The 20,286-nt window shown below is 41.2% G+C and overlaps 2 protein-coding genes across 5 annotated transcripts in view; both read right to left on the bottom strand.

Moving 5' to 3' along the window:
* The window catches only part of reep3b (receptor accessory protein 3b), a 34,480-nt gene extending 24,315 nt beyond the window's left edge, over positions 1-10,165 (bottom strand). Inside the window, exon 1 of one of the 2 annotated variants that reach the window (XM_080872615.1) lies at positions 9,842-10,165. In XM_080872615.1, the coding sequence (XP_080728741.1) occupies positions 9,842-9,850 (9 nt within the window). In that variant the 5' untranslated portion in view covers positions 9,851-10,165. The remainder of the gene's footprint in view (positions 1-9,841) is intronic. The other variant, XM_080872614.1, reaches the window with a different exon arrangement.
* Positions 10,166-15,321: 5,156 nt separating this feature from the next.
* Positions 15,322-17,524, bottom strand: LOC308390860 (uncharacterized protein). 3 transcript variants are annotated; one of them, XM_080873190.1, is made up of 6 exons: positions 17,131-17,524; positions 16,753-16,814; positions 16,384-16,474; positions 16,172-16,306; positions 15,938-16,015; positions 15,322-15,756 (listed from the first exon to the last, which is right to left on the bottom strand). In XM_080873190.1, exons 3-6 carry the CDS (start codon positions 16,463-16,465, stop codon positions 15,581-15,583), a joined length of 471 nt encoding a protein of 156 aa, XP_080729316.1. In that variant the 5' UTR covers positions 16,466-16,474; positions 16,753-16,814; positions 17,131-17,524; the 3' UTR covers positions 15,322-15,580. The 3 variants fall into 3 exon arrangements, with proteins under 3 accessions (XP_080729316.1, XP_080729314.1, XP_080729315.1); XM_080873188.1 differs by lacking the exon at positions 16,753-16,814 and having other exon boundaries at positions 17,131-17,523; XM_080873189.1 differs by lacking the exons at positions 16,753-16,814; positions 17,131-17,524 and adding an exon at positions 16,583-16,733.
* Between the last annotated feature and the right edge of the window lie 2,762 nt (positions 17,525-20,286).

Raw genomic sequence — 20,286 nt, 5'->3', positions numbered from 1 at the left:
AATTCATAGCGCGGCCCAGCCAAACTCCAGTTTCCAGCAATGGCGGCCGCTACTAAGTTTTAAAATTACTCATACTAATCTTTCTGGGTCACAAAATAAACTTTTAACATATTTTCAGGCGAGAAAGTAGTTGTGTAAACATCAAATATCTGCTCGGTTTATCAAGATATCCCATATTTGCAAAAGTGCTTCGACGTTTTCAGAGGCGTCTGCTACCCACCAGCTCGACAGCTAGCCGGGAGCTCGAGGGTTACTGATGCGGCCGAGAACGGCACAACTCCCGGCACATCATTTTCAGATCACCGCGGAGTTTCGCTGCTCGGGTTAAACGTAATATATAAGTCACTTAGACAACCTAAAAATGTTATTGTTGGGCTTTTTTCAGTGTTTTGTTTGTTCGTGAGTAAATCGGTTTGGCTGAGATTAAAGTTATTAGATTAGATAAAATAAAACTTTATTAATCCCCCGGGTGGGTTCCTCCTTGGTTTTCACACAGCTGACTAAACGTCAAACAGAAAACTTATTAAACAGAAGTATGAGACAGTCGAGAATTTACGCCAGTGTCTGGTTATATTTTAGATAGCAAGAAGCAGACGGCCGAGTTTATTAAACTCCACCGAGACAGCGGTGACGCTAATCAGAACTAGCCTTCTGATTAGCTAATCAGAACTAGCCTTCTGATTAGCGAATCAGAAGGCTAGTTCTGATTAGCTAATCAGAACTAGCCTTCTGATTAGCGAATCAGAAGGCTAGTTCTGATTAGCTAATCAGAACTAGACCGTCCAATTTCACGCCTTTAAACTTTAAAGGCGTGTTTGTGTGTGTGTTTATACAATTGCTATTATGTTTGCACTTTATGTGTAATGTTACTGACTGCAGAGATCAGTAAGATGTGTGTATTTTTTATTTATTAGTTTTATTTATTTAATATTATTTTTTAATTGAATGACTGTCTAGTAGTTCACAGATGTCGAAAAACTGAGTGTGGTAAAGCCACTGATTTTGTTTATGTATATTTCTGCAATCTGCACATTGTACTGACTTTCATTTTAATGTTTACACCAGGGTTCCTTGTCAGCACTTTATGCTCAGATGTTTGTAAGCTAAAAATAAACTATTGTGTATGTTCAAATATACTGTTGTGATTGAAGAAGTTAAATAAAAATGTCAGTCATCAATTCATGCATCACCTCATGTCATCATAACAGAGGTCTGTCTTCCAGGAAAGAACAGTTTAAAATTAATGTAATATAGTATTGGCCATACTATATGATGTATTGCTTGTCTTTGTTTAATAATACAGAAGACAAAGACCTTAAAAAATAATCGCATATCGCATCGCAATCGCAATATTGGGGCAAAAAATCGCAATTAGATTATTTTCCATAATCGTTCAGCCCTAGAATGGAAGCAACTACATTTGTGTAGTTGTATTTTCTATACATGTAGATGGAAACAGAATTGTGATTTTGTTCATTTTAATGGTTAATCGCTGTATTATAACAAACAGAATCGATGTAATTGCCAAACTAGCCCCATATCAAACAAAAACCAGACGAATGATAGACTCGCCGTGTCTTACTGCTGTCGTCTGAACGCATTAAAGTTGCTTTGAAGACTGCAGCTGACTGGGAGTGGTCATGGACCTGCTCCCTGTCTTGCAGAAAGTCCCAACATTTTTGTGGTCTTCAATTTGTGCTAACTGTGAGAATGATTCATGTTAACATCATAAAGATTTCAGTGCTTTAATTCTGCGGATGTTCACGGGAAACGATTAAAACACACACGTTAGAAAGACGGGCTTCATGAGTTTTACCGGACTGCCGCTAGCTACCATGACAACAGCAGCGGCTACAGCGAGTCCAGACATGCTCGCATAAGCGTGGGACGATCCTCTCCATCCAAATCAAATAATCCTGATCTTAATGCTGTAGTCTGTTTGTGCCTCCACTCAAATACACCTGACCAGTCTCACAACAGCACTGCAAACACCAGAGAAAACCAAATGATAAGAAGCCTGTGAGAAACTCTGTACAGAGGAAACAGCCAAAGCAGATTAAATGGTATCTGCTAAACACAGATTTGGACTAAACAGAATCTCTCGTACCCAAGTGTAGCCTGGATCCAGAGAAATACCATCATCCATATCAGTGCCATCTTCAACTTCTCCAGTTAGCACCCAACACGATACAGCGCTGCAGCCACAGACAGGCACACAGCCTCCTCTCACGAGCAGCTGGAACAGGAACTGATGTTCATAATACCGAACACGCCTCACAAGGAAGCGAGAACAGGCCGGAGACATCGATCATTCTAATCATCCAGTATTGGATCAGATTAAAAGAAAAACAAGACTCCGCCTTCCAGTGCCCGATCACTCTGATCACTTACATCAACAGCAGTGATGGGATACAACATAAATACTTTCATGTTTGCAAAATGTTTCGACATTTATAAAGACAAAAATATCAGATAATCTCATGATGGTGTAAGAATAAAGGAGCTGATTTAACCCTTCTGCTACATGTTGAGGATTTTACCAAGAGCTCAGCAACCAAGAACGGATCCTTTGAGTATTTACTGCCCCGTGGCTGTAAATAATCGGCTTATTTACTGATTAGTTATGAACAACTTTCAGACTTTTAGGAAACATGGAAGCCTTTAAATCATTTTTGCACTATAAAAATTCCATAAAAATCTCTAACCACAGACTTCACGGATACAGTATCGTACACAGACACACCGCCTCGGACCACAGTCCCCTCAGTAACCAGCGAGCTGCCAACAAACAGAGCTGTTTATATTCCAGCTGTCGCTATAGAAACATCGAGGTAACCAAGACTTCACACGCTCGTCACGTCTCTGCGTCATGTCAGTGCAGGTTCAAAAATGTGCTTTTTGTTCGATAAAGGGCAGAGAAGCACACAGCCGAGCCACCGACGGAAAACAAAACTCTGTACCTGAATCCTGTTTCTCTGTTCTGGTGCTGAATGGGTTTTGTGTGAGCGTTTAAAGCAGACAGGAAAGCTGCCAAGATCAGACCCTGGACTACCCAGACACACAGGGACAAGAGCCTGCAAGGACGTCCTGGTCTCGCCATACCAAGGGTGTCAAACATAAGGTCCAAGATTCAGAATCAGCCCAGAAAACACTGCAGTCAGGCCCACTGATTTCTTCTTCTTTTAACTGTATTTTCACACATTTTACAGCCTGTCCCACTGATAAAAATCTCCACTACAGCTATTGATGCTATACGAAAATAATTCAATTAAATGACTAGTAAATGGACTGGTTCTTATATAGCGCTTTTCTACTCTGAGCACATGCTTTACACAACCTGCCTCATTCACCCAGTCACACAAGCACTCTTCCTGCATGTAAGATATGTTCTATAATCTGACGGTGGAGCAGAGACACCTTGGGGTTAGTATCTTAGCCAAGGATACTTGCCATGCACTGGAGCAGACGGGGACCAAACACCAACCTTCTGATTAGTAGGTGACCTGCTCTACCGCCGCAGCTACAGCCACGCCTTGTACCGACTCCTGACAGCAGCAACGATTAGACGACTCGTCACACACACTCTTACTCAGAGATTAAATGTGCAGTTAAATGTTTTTAGTTCATTGGGAATTTACTTTCCCAATGAAAGTCCAGCCCACTTAAAATCAAAGAGCTGTATGTGGCCGAAGATGTAAAGTGAGTCTTCCACATCTGCTGTCACGTAGGATTCGGCTTTTCAGTTTCATATGATGGCAAAGATATTACTTGGTAACAAATCCATGAGTACCCATATTGGTGGTGAACGCTGTTAAACTTAAAGGACGGTATGTTATGCAGGAAAGTGAAGGCGGGTGTGGAAGGTTCCTCCAGGAAAGTAGGACAATCACAGGCAGGAAAATCAAACCTCAAGAGTGGATTTGTCTCAGCAGGAGTCACCTGAGCTATTTCATACATTTTATTATAAAAATATTTAAGCCACACAAAATCAAAACATCAGCAGCCAATCAATGCCCATTCCAAGATCAAGAGCAATAAAGCTTTATTTCAAACTTTTTTTAAGAACTGGAGGGAAAATAGTTCCCAGAGATTTTCTGGACAGGTCATGCACATACACTGTACTGCATGTCTGTCTATAAATACATGCTGGCCCACCCTTTGCAGCTATATCAACTTCAAACTCTTCTGGGAAGGCTTTCCACGAGGTTTAGGAGTGTTATTGGACATTTCTGACCATTCTTCAAGAAGCACATTTGTGTGTTCAGGCACTGATCCCGAGAATTCCTGGCTCATCTCAGAGAGGTTATATTGGATTGCGCCACAACTTCTGATAAACAACGCCACACCATAATCCACCTTCCAACAAACTTCACATTTGGCACAGTGCTGTCAGACCGCTAACCTTCTTTTGGCAACTGTCAAACCCAGACTCATCTGTTGGCCTGACAGAAGACGTCACTGCAGAGAACATCTCTACTGCTCTCGAGTCCAGTCACGACACGTAACACTGTGGATGCAGCTGTTGAGCTATGGAAAGCCACTCCATGAAGCACTGTTCTGAGTGACTGATGCTTGGCAACTCTGCACACGCTGTGTCTCCACATCAGCTGACCCCACTTTGTGACTGAGTTGCTGTCATTTCCCAGTTGCTTCCACTTACAATACCACCAACTGTGGAATATTTAGCAGTAAGGCAACTTCACAGCTGTACTTGTTGCACAGGTGGCATCCATCATGTTTGTAGAAGCAGTCTGCATGGTTAGGTGCTTGATTTATACACCTGTCACAATAAGGGCGATGAAACAGCTGAATTTGATGACTTGGAAGGGTGAGTGAATCCTTCTTAATGCACTTGCAGCTTGTTTCTCAGCACACTGTCTTACATTATTAAATTAACGCATTTTAATCTGTCTTTTCTGTAATTCTCTGCAAACTATTTATAAAAAAATAACTGAGTAATATACTCAGCCAATTCTTCGGGCAGTTTCTCATTCTGCAGAGTCACTGCTACTTCACCCTTTCAGACTGCAGCAGCCACAGTAGTCTTTGTTCTGCTCTACAACTACACTGAGCTCAGCGCAGTCGCACCAGTCGTTTCTTCACCTGGTGCAGGTTCTGGTTGGTGATGTGCAAAACAAGAAACTGTGAAGAAGCAGCTACCGTACGTGCTGCAACAGCAAACCGGCCAGTGAATCTGGCCTCCATCCCCATAGCTATCAACTTTGATACGTTACCTAGTAAAAGTAATGTTCTGTTCCTCTATCGACAGTTACTGTAAAGTGGGTGAATTTACTTATGACGCTGGAGTGCAGCCACTTTGATCTGACACGGCTCCTGACTTGGGAACTTTAGCCAATCGTCCTGTTTGAGGCTTGAACTGGACCTCTCCACTGTGTTTGCACCTTCTTCAGTATTTTTAAAGGCATTTTAAAATAGCTTCTGTATGAAACAGAGCCTCAGTCTTCGTGAATGAAAGTCTAGTGTTAGCACTAATTAGCACATGTGTTTGTGTTTCACAGCTTGCTAACAACTTAATACTGTACCACATCATCCAAATATGGTCCCTTCTGGTTTTAGAAAACTAACATGCTAACCAAGACATTATTATTTACACTTAAACTACAGTTACTGTGCAGTCCTTTACTCTGTTTAGCCAAAGACCTGTGCAAACTAACACCAGAGCAGAACCTGGCATAAGACGAATTGAGGACAAATCTGAAGTTTGAAAAAAGTATCAAATGTCCTCCTGTCATCGAGCTTCACATGGCCTAATTAGATTACTATGGGTCATGTGACTGTGCTGATTTATGTACTAATATTTATTTTAAACTGAATCATTCAGGATCAAAGAGATTCCTTTAGACTTTCAGCTGTGTCCCATCTACACGGAGGTCTATCGTTCCCAGGCTGGACTCCTTGTTTTGTATGTCACACCCTTGGCATGCTTCTGGTACAGACTTTACATAGAGGTTTCATCTTTACTGATGCCATGGTGTCTGACCTCTGTGAGTACCACTTTAGTACAACAACAGGAGTGTCGTATATTTTTATATTAAAAAAATCTATTAGGAAACATTTAGATAGTTACTATGGTAGCAAGAGCACGTTGACATTTTTCGTGATCTTAAACGTATCCTGTGCACGAGGATAAGAAAGAAAACTACAAATACTCACAGAAAACATGTTGAATGTCATCATGCCAAAACTAGCATCTGTCCATTTCTTTATATTCCCTCTGATTTCCTCTTAGCTTCATTTCAGCACAGCCCCACCCCTTCCTCTCTCTGCATGCAGCTGTGAAAATAATGCTTTCAGATGGGTTTTGACTCTGGGCGACAGGTCAGTTTCCCTGGCTTCCTGACATCGTACACCACCAAAAACCAGATGGATGGAGGTGGAAGGAAAGAACAGAGAAACACAGAGCAGTGTTTAAAAAAAAAAAAAAAAAACAACACAGAAGAAAAACACACAGGAGACACACACACAATGAAGAGAGGAGGAGTGGGAGACCCAGAGATATCCAAGATTTTAGCTCCCACCATCTGGTTTGAGCCTTAGGAATAAGAACTTGATTACATGACTTTTCCACTAAAAACACAGTCAATGGCTGTTTCTGGATCCAAACTCCTCTTAAGTTCCCAAACTCAAACACTGCTGAGTCAAAAACCGTCCAAATGATCAGTGTGGCTGCTCTAAAAGGTGTGACAATCCAGCTGAACACACAAGCATCCATGAAAAACAGGATTTAAGAAGTTTAACAGCGTTACAAGTTAGCACAGAGTTAGATCACTAGTTTCTATCTAAAGATGATGGACGTTTTCTGACTGAGGGAGTTCTGAAAAACTAAAACATACAGCTCTGCTATCACTGCATATAAATAAAGACACAACCACACAGCGGCCTGATTTGTAGGGTTACTGAAGTTGGCTAGCTGGCATGTAATGGTGCGCCACATGGTGGTTAGCTAGAGAGCTATGGTTAGGATAATACACACACATTAGCACAGTGAAGCTGGTGCATGAATATTGACTTTGTTCCCCTCAATACAAGTGAACGTGAGGGTCTCAGACGGGCAGAGACAGGCGAGCTTCTACAACAAAAACTTTCTTTTGAAGGAAAACTTTTTTGGACCTGTACAGCTGAGCATGCTGAAATCCCACTGTGTCTTTTAATCACTGCTTCCTTTGTTATATTATCGTTATCTCTGAAGCAGGTTACTCAAACATCTTTGTCGCTAAACTTAAAAGGACGCGGCAACTATGAAACAAGCTGAATACACAGACTTGAAGAAAGGCACAAAAATTTGGCACATTAACTTGCAGACTTGTGAGGGTGCTGCCTAAAATTAGAAACAGGTTGAAAATCAGCCTTTGATTTATTTTTCTACTGCGGCACAATCAGACGAGGGAAATAGCTGCTGAAAGGGAGATACACTGAAGTGAAAAGGAAACGCGTAAGAATGAGGTGCTGCTGCTCTTTTCCTCATGCTGAGTTCATCACCTTAAAATAGAACAATGTCAACTCTTGGATTCTATCCCTATGTTACGGTGACACTTCCAGGGTTTCCCTGTGCACTACAGAAACCGTTAGTTATACCTACATGTTCTCTTTGCAGAGTGACAGAAGTCCTTGATCTCAAATTGAAGACTTGCTTTCCTTTTTTGGTGGTGACCATGAGGACACTGCTTACAGAGGGGATGTTTTCCTGCATTAGCCTAAACACATAGGTCACTTGCACAGCCTAATGGGCTAAACCAACCAAAGCTCTAGCCTGGGGTTTGCCTTAATCAAACTGGGCCTGTGGCAGTGACTTTGACTGATTGCTGTTACTGCATGCTTGCCACGTCATCTGTGCTGTTGCCTTATTTCACAGTATTATATCCTTGTGTGCCGTTCTTTATGGCTTTAACATATAGATAACATTAACTCTATATGAAAATGAGTTAGAGCCAAATAAAAGCATAAGGAAAAAAACAGATAGGAAAATAGATGTGAAAAGTAAGCAATGTCCATAAAAATGGATATTCACAAGTAGGGACATCACAACAGCAAACATGTAATAGTCAGTACCAGTACCACACTGTTTAAGCTCTTTTACTAAAAAGTCGTTGTGAATCAGTCACATGCTGGTGCTGACTGTGGAGGAGGCAGTAGTGTTAAACGCTATTAGATACATTATGTTACCTTTAGCATTTCTACAACATTAGCAACTGCAAACATTTTAAGCTGTGGCACAAAGCTGATTCCAAAATGGTAACATGCATCTGAGGATACCAACACAAAGTCCTTCTATACACATTTCTGACTACCTGTTATCAATGAGTCGAGGCAGAGCTGCTGTGGCAGCTGATTGACACAACGTGCAAAGGAGAGTCTGAAACTTCTGTCCTCTTTCTTCTCATTTAATGACTTTCAGCAATTGTTCATCTGAGATGTTGTCCTCCACTTTAGATATGCTGAATGTTCCACCAACAGCTTTTTGGAATCATCTTGTGGGAGCAAAAATACAATTTGATGCCTGTTAAACTGTTACCGCTGGCGTTTCTTTAGCAAGTTAAAGTAAAAATGGGGTCTAAGTACAGAACTTTTTTAACAACAAGTTGTCTGTTATGTGTAGACACAACCTTATTTATTTCAGCTATAATAAAATACACCAGCTATGAGATTGTGGAGAGATGCAAAAAGATGGTAACACTCACCACATTATCTGTGTAGGAGATAACAGTCTCTTTGTGGCGATGCATAAGCATATAGCAGACTGTAATAAATGTGTGACTAAACAAAATTACACTGAATTTCAAACCAGCAACTGGAAAAGAGCATGTGTAATGGACCGCATGCTGATTTAAAGGCTTTTTCTCAGCAGGATTGGGATAAGTTATTGTCCAAGTAAAATGAAAATTATCACTCTAGCTACAATTTGTACAGGCGAATGTGGTTTGTACACTTGGCTATACAATTTTCCTTTTGTTCAAATGAATCTAAAATTAGAAGGAATGTGTGTGCATGTAATTATTGGTCTAAGACAATAACACACCTTCTTTCTGTACTTTCAGCACCGTCATAACTGCCCAAGTGCAGCACCGTCAGCCCATGACTGTGTTCATTATACAGTAACAGGCTGTACTAGTTAAAAATGAGGAGCATTTATTCTCTCCCCAGAGGGCTTTTGGTGTTCCTATCCGCCATTACCCTGTGGACGTAAGCAGACACAGGGAGGAGCAGACGGGAAGAAAGGAATTATGTCGACTCCCAAGTTACTGTTTTCCTTACCAGATCAACATGTCTCTCATGCTCCCAACACATTAAACACCTGCTTTAATCATACGTAATATCCAGTGATATGCCATTGGATATTTAATAACTATCCAGTAACCAAATCCGTCCCCCACTTATAGCAGCGCACTTCTTCATGCGTCTTGACAACATTGTGGATAACAGGTTGAACCGGGCATTGCTGGTTAGTTATATCTCCAGGTTGACAGCTGTACCTGACACTCCTTCACAGTGGAACATGTAAAGGCTTGTAAAGTTCCACTTCACAATAGTCACAGTTCCTTAGGACTGACTCACCAGCACCACGGATGGCTATGACTCTGTTAGCATTAGCTTCAGACAAGATTACATACCTTGCGTCCCCACAGCACTAGATTTCATAAACAGAACAACTTTGTAGCTCTGCATGGACGTAAGCGATGTTGTTTTAGAGCGAATGTACAAGTTTAAATGACTCGAGCCTCCACTTAGCTTAAGCACGACAACGGGTTAGCCAAGCAGGCCAGGCAAACAGCGGCTGCTCATAAAACGAGGAAAGTTCTCCTTGAGCGGTCTCTGTACTTACACAACGCATCTCGAAATCATCCAGGACACCATGTCTTCTGTATCTGTAGGTCTGTTTCAGCAGTAGAACAGAGCCAATAATAATGTTAAACGCCGATCCCGCACCGCCGTGAACTTTTCAGCCCAAACTTCGGTAAACAGAAACAGCTAGCTAATCTCGTCGTACATCAGCTAGCCAACACACCAGGAACACCTCACTGCAGTGTCCTTGGAGTCATAGCTACACGACGAAGCGCGTATCCTAAATATTCCTGCTGTAGTCGCTCCCTCCCATCAGATTTCCTCCTTCCTTCTCTGCTTCGCTGCTCAGTTCCTGGCACAAGAAAGGTGCTGTCGTCATTAGGGAAAATAAACACCCTCCCTCCGCATATGCTATTGGCCAGTGCAGTCTGTTTACGACGAACCTGAAATTGTAATTGGCTGGCCACGTTTGGCTAGCCAATCACATCCATTTGGTTAAGCAAGTGGCATTTTAAACTCAGTTACTGTGCTCCGATTGGTCTGCTGTCGATTCGTGGCGAGCTCTAGCCAACCACGAGGGAAATATTTTTCAGAGCATGAAAACGGCAGGTGCGCGCCCTTTGACCTCCACCTTACGTTCAGTCTTCATGTCTGTAGCTGTTATTATACAAAATACATTTTGAATAACCTAAAAGTGAAAGCACGATTTTTTAAAATAAACAATGCCTTTAATCGCATAAACGTTGGAAAGCAAAGGGTTAGGTGGTTACTGTACATCAGGGTAAGTAATATTGAAGCATTTCATAAAGTCCAATGGGCCAAATAAAAAGTGTCTGTTTCTTGTTGTTATGCAGAAAAGTGTTTTGTCATGTAATGGTCAATAAGCACTAGTGACCTGACTCCATAGGCACTCGTGCATGCCATAACAGATCATCAGCTGTTCTTTTCTTTCTTCAGTCTTTTTGGTTCACCTGGTACCAAATTCATCTTGGTCTCATCTGTCCAAAAATATTTTACAGAACTGTGCAAGCTCTGTTTTCTGGCAAAGCCTAATCTGCCCTTCCCATTCTTGAGTTTAACCAGCGGTTTGCACTTTGTTGTGAAACCCTCTGTGTTTACATTCATGACGGCTTCTGAAGTCATTTTCTTAACCACAGACAGAATTCCACACGTTAGCTGTGTTTCATCATCTTTGTGGTTACATTCATTGTTGATTTGGCCTTTTTTTTAGTGATGGCCTTCTTCACTTGCACTGACATCTATGTGGACCTCATATTGAGAGTTCCAGTAAACAGCCTCCAAATACAAGTTCAACATTTGAATCAACCCCAGATTTTTTTTAATCTGCTTAAGCCATCCTCAACCATGAAACTGCTTTTCGGTCAAATGTCCAATTACTTTTGATCACCTGAAAATGGGGACTATGTACAAAAACACTTTTGCCATCCCTTTGAATTAAAGGTAAGAATCTGCAATTCTTGATTGTTTGATTTAAACTCTACCGTGGTAGTGTACGGAGGCAATATAACACAAACTGTGTCATCGTGTAAATACTCACGGACCTAACTGTAATCAGTACACACAAACCCCATCTGTCAGCTTTCAGAATGGCGCTTCTTTGTGTGTGTCTGCTTTAGGTAATAATAATAATTTAGGTAATAATAATCTAAGTAATAACAGCATCTGAGCTTGTACAATTGCAGCTATGAGCTTGTGCCTTTCTGTATCAGGATATTTGTAAACCCATGCAGACATGTTAGTGTATTGTGCAGGTATGTTCAGGCATGTGGGTAAGACTGGGAGGGGGGTCTGGTTTTATAGCTACTTGTTATTCATGAAGGCGGCTGCTACAGCGTGTAGCTCAGCGAGGAGATTCCCAGAGGAGCCTGTCTGGTCACACAATCTGTCTGGGAAAGCATCAGAGGCTCAGGGCTGAACAGAAAACACCTCCTCACCCTCAGCTGCTCACTGGTCTAATGTCATAGAGAGCAACAACATTAATTAGAAACATACACATTTGCAGACAAACCAAACAGAACAAATATGCTGTATTCTGAAGATCAGCCTCTGGTAAAAGGCAATTCCCATTACGCAAGGTGTTTGGGTCTTTCTTTGTGAGTACACTGCAGTGGTGGCGGTTGAATTTTTACTTCTGCATCCCAGTAATTACACCAGGCAACTTTAAAATGAAATTAAAGCAACAATCTCTCTTTGTCCCAATCATTCAACTGAAAGAAGTCAAAATAGAATCATAGACATACATAATACATATTGTTTAGTGTGTGTGTTTTTATTCAGAGTGTGAAGCCTGTAAAAATGAGTCAGGAAATATTAGCAGAGCTTTGCTGCTCAGATCAAAGTGTAAATTTCACTTTATCATTACAATAGTGACTGCCAGCTGTAAGTGTTTATTCATCACATTTTCTCGGTCTTAGTACTAATCTGGCCTGAACACACCCTCAACCAGCCATCGTGGCCCCCAATATACAGGAGATTGCATCAATCTCATTGATAATAATTAGAAATTATACTTTAATTGCGTTTAATCTTTGAATGGCTGTGGGGTAGAAACTCTTTTTTTAGCCTATTTGCCCTTGATTTTATTGTCCTGTATTGTCTGCCTGATGGCAGCAATTTAAAAGATCTTGATATGTGTGTGATGGGTCACACAAAATTTGGGGCCTTTCCTGAAACAGTGGGTATTGTGAAGTTTCTCCAGAGAGGGCAAACTGACTTTTCTCTGGGCAACTCTGATAACCTGCTGAAGTGCTTTGTGCCGCTGTGCAGCTGGAAAACCACACACAGAGACGATGCGTCAGTAATCTTTCTATTGAGCAGCGATATCAGGATACCAGCAGTTTGAGGTGGATGTTGTTGGGGTTTTTGTTTTTGTTATCACACTCAGGAAATGAAGTCTTTGCTGGGCCTTATTCACCACCTCAGCTGTGTTAACACCACCGGTCAAGTCCGCCGTGATGTGGACTCCCAAAAACCAGGAAACTGAAACCTTCTCCATACACTTCCTGTTAACGAGTAATGGCTGAGTAACCTTTCCTTCTTCCTGAAGTCCACGATGAGCTCCAATGTCTTTGGTGAATTAAGAAGGAAGTTGTTGTCTCTGCATGACACCATCACTGATTCCAAGTCAATCCTGTAGGTGCACTGATCTTCCCCAAAGATGAGCCGCATCATCGTGGACATTTTTTATTACAGTTTTTCTCGATTGGTTTGGCCCATTTCTTGAAACCGAGTTGACTTTCTCAAAATAACATGGACAAATCTCCAAACCACCTTGCAATTGTTCACAACAGAATGTCATTTTTCATTGGTTTCATCAAATTGCTAATGCTTTAGTACATGTCTCAAGTGACTTTGTGCTTCTTTTCAAATGATTATGTACAAGTAGCTACAGTTAGCACAATGAGCCCACATTTAGCACATTTTCCAAATAAATAGATCTTGGCGATCTAAACTGGTTAGTTGATTTTTCAGTGAAATGGTTACTCACTCCAAAACATATCAGCATGGTTTCATTGTGTAAGTCATCATATGCACAATTGTCTGTTCAACTGTCAAAATTAGTCAAAGATATAATACCATGAAAGTATGTCTTGGAACATTTGATAAAGTTATGACAGTACTTGACAATCAATCAGGTGAAATTAGAACTAACGAAGGAGCAGTTTCCCACATCTCAGATGACCAATCAAACAGGTTGTTTAGATACCTGACAGGTGTTGTCTATGATTATGACTGCTGCCAAAAGTATATAGACAGAGCTTGGCCCGGGGCCAGTTTCATTTGCAGTGTGAACATGGAAGCACCTCGCCAAGTACAACAGCAACTTCCTGCTCGAGGAAGAGGAGGAAGAAGAAGAGGAAGAGGAGGAAGAAGAAGAGGAGGAGTGAGAATGCGTGGAGGAATAGGGGGAAGAGGCCAAGGAGCACGGAGGCACCATGATGTCCCAGATGAAATCCGGGCCACCCTTATTGACCACGTTATAAACCATCGCCTCACAATGGCAGAGGCAGGTCGCCGAGTGCAGCCTAATGTGCCTCGGTCTACAGTCTCCTCCATCATCCAAACCTTTCGCAGGGAAAACAGGTACAGAACTATGCTATTGAACTATTCAGTGTTGGTGTGTGTGTAGGCCTAGAGTACTGTAATATCTTCATGTCATGTTATATGATACTATAAAAATGACAAAGAAAAAAAAATGGAGAAAATACTGTGAATAGTATTCCAGTCACTGTGCAGTGCATCACACTTTTAGTACCATAAAACAGCAGTACAATTACATTGGTAACTCATTTTGTAACAAATTCACAGTGTTGACCTTTGACTTGTATGTCTAGGATTGGACGACAGCCTCAAGTGGGTGGCAGAAGAAAACTTCTAAATGAACAACAAGAACGAGAAATATGCAACATGGTCATTGCAAATACTGCCATCACACTGAGACAGATTCGTAATGCAATCCTGCTAGACAATGTAATGTTCCAAAATATAAACTCTATCAGCATCTCCACAATAGACCGGGTACTGCAGAAACATCAGATGACCATGAAACAGATTTACAGGGTACCATTTGAGAGAAACTCTGACAGAGTGAAAGGGCTGCGGTACCAGTATGTGCATGTAAGTCAACTACTTGTTGTCTATCATTGTAACACTATTACAGTAAGACATGGTTACCACTGTTTTTTTGTTTTGCGTTATCCTTTTTACCTTCAGAACCCAGCTTTGTGTGACTAGAGCATTTTGCCTAGAAATTGTCTTCAGTTTTCCACTCCCTGTTTTTACAGTACTTTAGATCCTCCCTGCAGTATCTGTCTCTACTTGACTGATTACACAGCAAATTCTGGTCTTTGGAATAAACTCTCAGGGAGTTCAGATTAACTACATTTGAGTGTACATGCGTGACCATCGAATGAACTCTAGTGCAGAGTTAGAGTAACTCTTTTCCGGGAGTTGATTTTTCAACTCTTTATAGGAGTTAAAACTAAACTCTCACGGAGTGAAATTTCTACTACCATATAGAGTAAAATTTAACTCATAACTAGAGTTAAGTTTGATATTAACTCTTTTGTAGTGTTACTCATCAATTGAAAAAAGTTTTAGGTTTTTGGTGCAAATTACTACAAAAACACAATAGTGATTATTATGAATGTATGGATTTTATTTATCAAAAATAACATATTCAAATATGAATGCTGCATGGATTAACATACATTCTGTGTAACAGTACTGTAATAGCATAATATCCACCATTATTGGCAGCTAAACAGTTGAGGTCAGAAAGGCCTAACATTGGGCGAAAAGAAAAAAAAAACAGAATTAAAGGAAAAAAATGACTACAGAATAAGCACTTCTTGTAATGCAGTGTTAACGTGAGGAAGACTCTGTAAAGTCTCCATCAAGCCAACAAATTAAGTAATGCAACTCTCTCACAGAACATAAAATTGTGAATCACACCCATATGACATTTGGGCATCAAAACATTTGAAATGTCCTACTTTCTCCCTTTCTAGGACCAGTATCTTCTTAAAAATGGTTTCATTTACCTGAAAAGCAGGACACTGATCATGGAAACACGTTTCATGGTTAACATGCATAACAAAAACAGAGAGAGAGCGAGAGAGAGAGAGCAAGTCTTATTACACACTACAGTTGCAGAGCAAACTACATGAAATACTATATTAAGTTATTTTTCTCTAATCTGTTTTATCTTCGTGTTTAAGCTTTTTCAAGTAATGGCAACTAAAGAGTCAAGTATAAGTCAATTAAGTACTGTATCTACATTTCTTTCATGTATGCTGTCCAATAGAGGCTGAACCATTTGAAGTCCGGCATCACTTGTGTCACTGCTCTGACTGCTGGTGGTTGAGACAGACAATGTATCTGTTAGACTTGGAGAGGAGGGCTCTTCCACATGTTGCTTCAGGACAGTCAAATCTGAGGGTGACAAATAAAAATATTAGAATACAAGGTATATACAATCAAAAACACAACACAACAAAGATACCATTTATGCACACAGGGCCAGTAAATTGCACGGTTTGATTAAATTATACTTTCTCCCAGGAGAACAGTTGGTTATTTTGTATTTTATTATGGTAATATACAATTTACATACCACAAGGTGTGAGTGTCACATAGTGTGTTAGGTCTGAGCAGTCACGCAGCTTCTTGGATGATTGTGTTTCCAGGATGTCTGAAATGCATGTGATAAATCCAACTTACTGTTGAGCCATGAAAACAGCATTTTGTGATTGTTACCACAGGATATTAGACAAATTAAAAATGTTTATTTAAGAGTAACTGTACAAATCAAATCCTTCAAAATCTATCAGAGCATATATTTACTTACCTTCAGCTGTATAGATGACAAAACACACCTCTTTGACTGCTGCAAGTTCAGGAAAGATATCCTCATCCACCTCTATACCCTGCTCATCCGTGACTTTCAGTGCTGCATTTTCTGGTATGAGAAACTTCTGCTGCACTGAAGTAAAATCATCACTTAGTTAATAACAACATTATCATTTCTTCTTTAATGACTTAGTACAAACCATAACTTACCTGCTCTCACAAAATCTGTGAAGCTGACTTCTTCCAATTTTGCATATTTCTTTGTCTCTCTGTGTTTTACTTTTATCAACATCTTGGCCACCTACGGAAAAAAATACCTTTACTACTATGAAACACAACACAAGAAGAAGAGGTTGTTTATGGTAACTCTGTAAACTGTGTATAACTTAATCAACGAACACTGTCTTACATTGAGTTAGCCTGTCCACACTAAATATTGCTTAAAATCTATTTAGCTAGGCTGGTTTAGCAGACAATGTGACTGCATGTTTGCTGTGTCCTTGTCTTTACAGTTCTGGAGACAGGGTTGTGTGCATGTCTCAGTGTGCAGCAGGACTAACTAACTGATGTTAATGGTACCTCAACATCTCATCAGTGCAGGCTGCACCTCTCTTTGGTTAAATACGGCCATTACCATGAGTCTAAACAGAATATTACTGTAGTTAGCTAACGTTAAATTAAACGTTGGTGTTAAAATTAAGAAATAGAAATAAACGTTTTCATTGACAACGTGAAATGTGTATCTTAAAATACAGTAAGATAAGTAAGTTAGCTAACTTTTGACTAGCATTAGCCTAGCTGCTATCTCCAAATCAGCATAACATACAGAAAACACATGTAGTGCTAGTTAGTTAACTTTATATTTTACTTGTGCATCCATGTAACTGAATATATATATATATATATATAACATCACTACACTCACAGAAAATTCCAAAGTAAATAAAGTATTTTTACCTCCTACATGTCGGAGTCCAAGAAAGAAACACAGGCGCTGTAACGGTCGACAGACAAACAACACCAGCAATGTGTTGAATTAGACTCCTTAGCACCCAGTGAATGAACACCTAAATATTACACCGCTTTAGAGTACTCCCCAACACTGACTGTAGTATAAGGTGAAAAATAAACTCCCGGAATGTAACTCTTGCGCACTTTTATGCCTAACTCCAGAATATTTAACTCCAGTGATTTGCTGTGTAGATTTATTTCTATTCTATTGTAGAGAATAATGGCATTAGAAGGCAACGAAACCCCTCACATCCTAGTGTTCATTGATGAAGCTGGCTTCAACCTGGCCAAAGGTCGAAGGCGTGGCCGTAACATCATTGGCCACCGAGCCACTGTGGATGTCCCAGGCCAGCGAGGAGCAAATATAACAATGTGTGCCGCTATATCAGAAAGAGGTGTGGCCACACACATTCCCAGTTTAGGGCCCTACAATACACAAAAGCTCCTCAATTTTTTGGACCACCTTTATACTGATCTGATCCCAGAAAATGAGAGAGGTGAAGAAGGACCTCAGCTACCACATTATGTCATTGTGTGGGATAATGTGAACTTCCACCGCGGCCCACGCATCAGAACCTGGTTCACCACCCATCCCCGGATGCTAATGGAGTTTCTTCCACCTTACTCTCCTTTCCTAAATCCAATTGAGGAGTTTTTTTCAGCTTGGAGGTGGAGGGTGTATGAGCATCAGGCTCAAGACCAGAGGGCCCTGCTGCATGTGAGGACATCACAGGGGATCAATGTAGGGGATGGTTGAGACATTCACACCGTTTCTTCCCTCGCTGCATCGCAAGAGAAAATATCCGTTGCGATGTGGATGAGAATTTATGGCCTGACAGAGAGCAGCGCGTCGATGGCCAGGGGGATGAGGATGGTGGCCAGGAAAGAGAGGGTGACAATGGCGACCACTGAAAATATTACTGTACTATAGTTCTGAAACTTTATGTACAGTATGGTAGGCTAGAGTTTGTTTGTTTTTTGTTTGTGTTTATGACTGTTCACATTTACAGAATCCTGTATATGTTTTCTTTTCACAGTATGTTCTCTAATGTTAACATTTCTTTGTACGAATAAAAATGTTTACAGTTTCCTTGAGTATGAGTGGTTTATTGGAGGCTGATTTTACTGTAAAGTCTTTTAGTTTTATTCATAGTGGTATTCTGTTGCTAGACCTGTGTCTCAGTGACAAAACGTCTAAGCATTTTGACTTGCAGTGCTTAAACAATGCCAAAGGTATAATGCATTTTGGGGGCATTGACTATTTATATGGGAAGGATATTTAGTTTTGACACATGGATAAACTCTTTTGGGAGAGATATGAGCTTTTGCAGGGGATCCATGGTGTTGTGCTAAACCATCCAGGTTATTTTGACAAAAGCACTAAATGAATGCACATGTGCCAAGGCAATTGAGAAGGATCTGTGCTATTTTGACTGTACTGACCTTTTATATGGGAAAGGAATATGCTTTTGAAGCATGGACGAAGAGTTTGGGGAAAGATATTTGATTTTGCTAGTGAGCTATAATGTTGGGCAGAACTGTAAGTGTCATGAACCGAAGTTCCGTGCGCAAGCTGGACCCAGAAGCAGAACACACACACCAGGGTAGGAGGGAATAAAGAAAGCAAATTTATTATAACTAAAGGTGTCCCGTGAGGGTAGCCGAAAAAACAACGTATGGAACCAGAAGAAACCGAGGGACTGGGGAGGTGAACTGCGCAGGGAACGCCGAGAGCGGGGCTGTGAGAAGCTGCAAAACAAAAAAGAGAAACAGATTACTGGGGTGCGGAAAAAAGGCAGCATACGAGGGAAGGTGGAGTATACGTCTTATGGAGGTAGCCGGGCTGAGTGAACCAGAGGGGGGGGGGCTCCAAAAGGGTCGAGACGGCGAGGCTGATAGTGCTTCCGAATCTCAGGCGGACAGGTGGACAGGCAGGTGGCTCGCAAAAACGCCGAGTTGTGATCGCTGAGAGGCGACTACGGACTGGCGTGGAGCAGCAGGTAGGGCAGGATTAAATAGTCCACCTGGTGATCGCCTGGGATGGGATGCAGGTGTGGGGTTAGCAGCCACGCCCGTGGGCGTGGGCATCCCAACAGCACCCCGGACGCCGGGCCGCGGACCATGACAGTAAGACTGTTTGGCCAAATGACCTTGTGGTTTTGAGAATGTCATCTCGGTTTCAAGAAATGAGCCAAACCAATCGAGAAAAACTGTAATATGTTTAACACAATCTTCAAGAAGTAAGAGAACATCTGAGGAGTGGAGAAAAATGTGCTGGTAGCGATTTTCAGGAACAAGAGTAATCTATGGAACAGTAGTAACTACAGAGAGATTAATGAGCCATGCAGCTATGGGAAAAAGCTAAAGCTAGGATAAAAAGAGTGGTAATGATTAGTGAGCATGAAGCTGTACTTGCCCAGAAAGAGCACTACCAATGCAATCTAGAGAAGGTCAGATGGAGCTGATCTGTGTCTTTGTGGATCTAGAGAAGCCATATCATAGGGTGCCAAGAGAAGAAGTGTGGTACTGGATGAAGAAGTCAAAAGTGTCAGAGAAGTATGCGAGCGTGGTGGAGGGCATCGATAAGGACAGCGAGACAGTGGTGAGCTGTAGGGTGGAAGTAACAGATGGGTTCAAGATGCAGCTGGGATTATATCACAGATGTTCTGAGAGCCCCTCATTATTTGTGATAGTGTTGGACAAGTTGGCACATGAGGTCAGGCATGGACTACAGTGATCTGTAAGGAGAGTATGGAGCAGATGGAACAGAGCCTAGAGAGGTGAAGGTATGCACTGAAGAGAAGAGGGATGAGTCAAGTGTTTGAAAGTAGATACATTTAAATACCTGGACATTATTATCCAAAACAACAGACAGTGCACAAAATCTGTGAAGAAGAGAGCAGGCAGTGCGGACTGAGTGTCAGGAGGACAGCAGAAAGAGTGAAAGGAAAAGTTTATAAGCTGGTATGGAGAACTGCTATGATGTATGGTTTGGAGATGGTAGTGCTGACGAAAAACCAGAAGCAGAGCAGGACCAGGCTGGTCAGGATTGGAAATGAGTATATCAGAGGGACAAAGTCAGAGAGGCAGGGTTGAAATGAT

The sequence above is a fragment of the Rhamphochromis sp. 'chilingali' genome, assembly GCF_963969265.1.
Source record: "Rhamphochromis sp. 'chilingali' genome assembly, chromosome: 22".
Lineage (NCBI taxonomy): Eukaryota > Metazoa > Chordata > Actinopteri > Cichliformes > Cichlidae > Rhamphochromis > Rhamphochromis sp. 'chilingali'.
The sequence above is the reverse complement of the archived record's forward strand: the minus strand, read 5'-3'. Positions and strand labels throughout refer to the sequence as shown.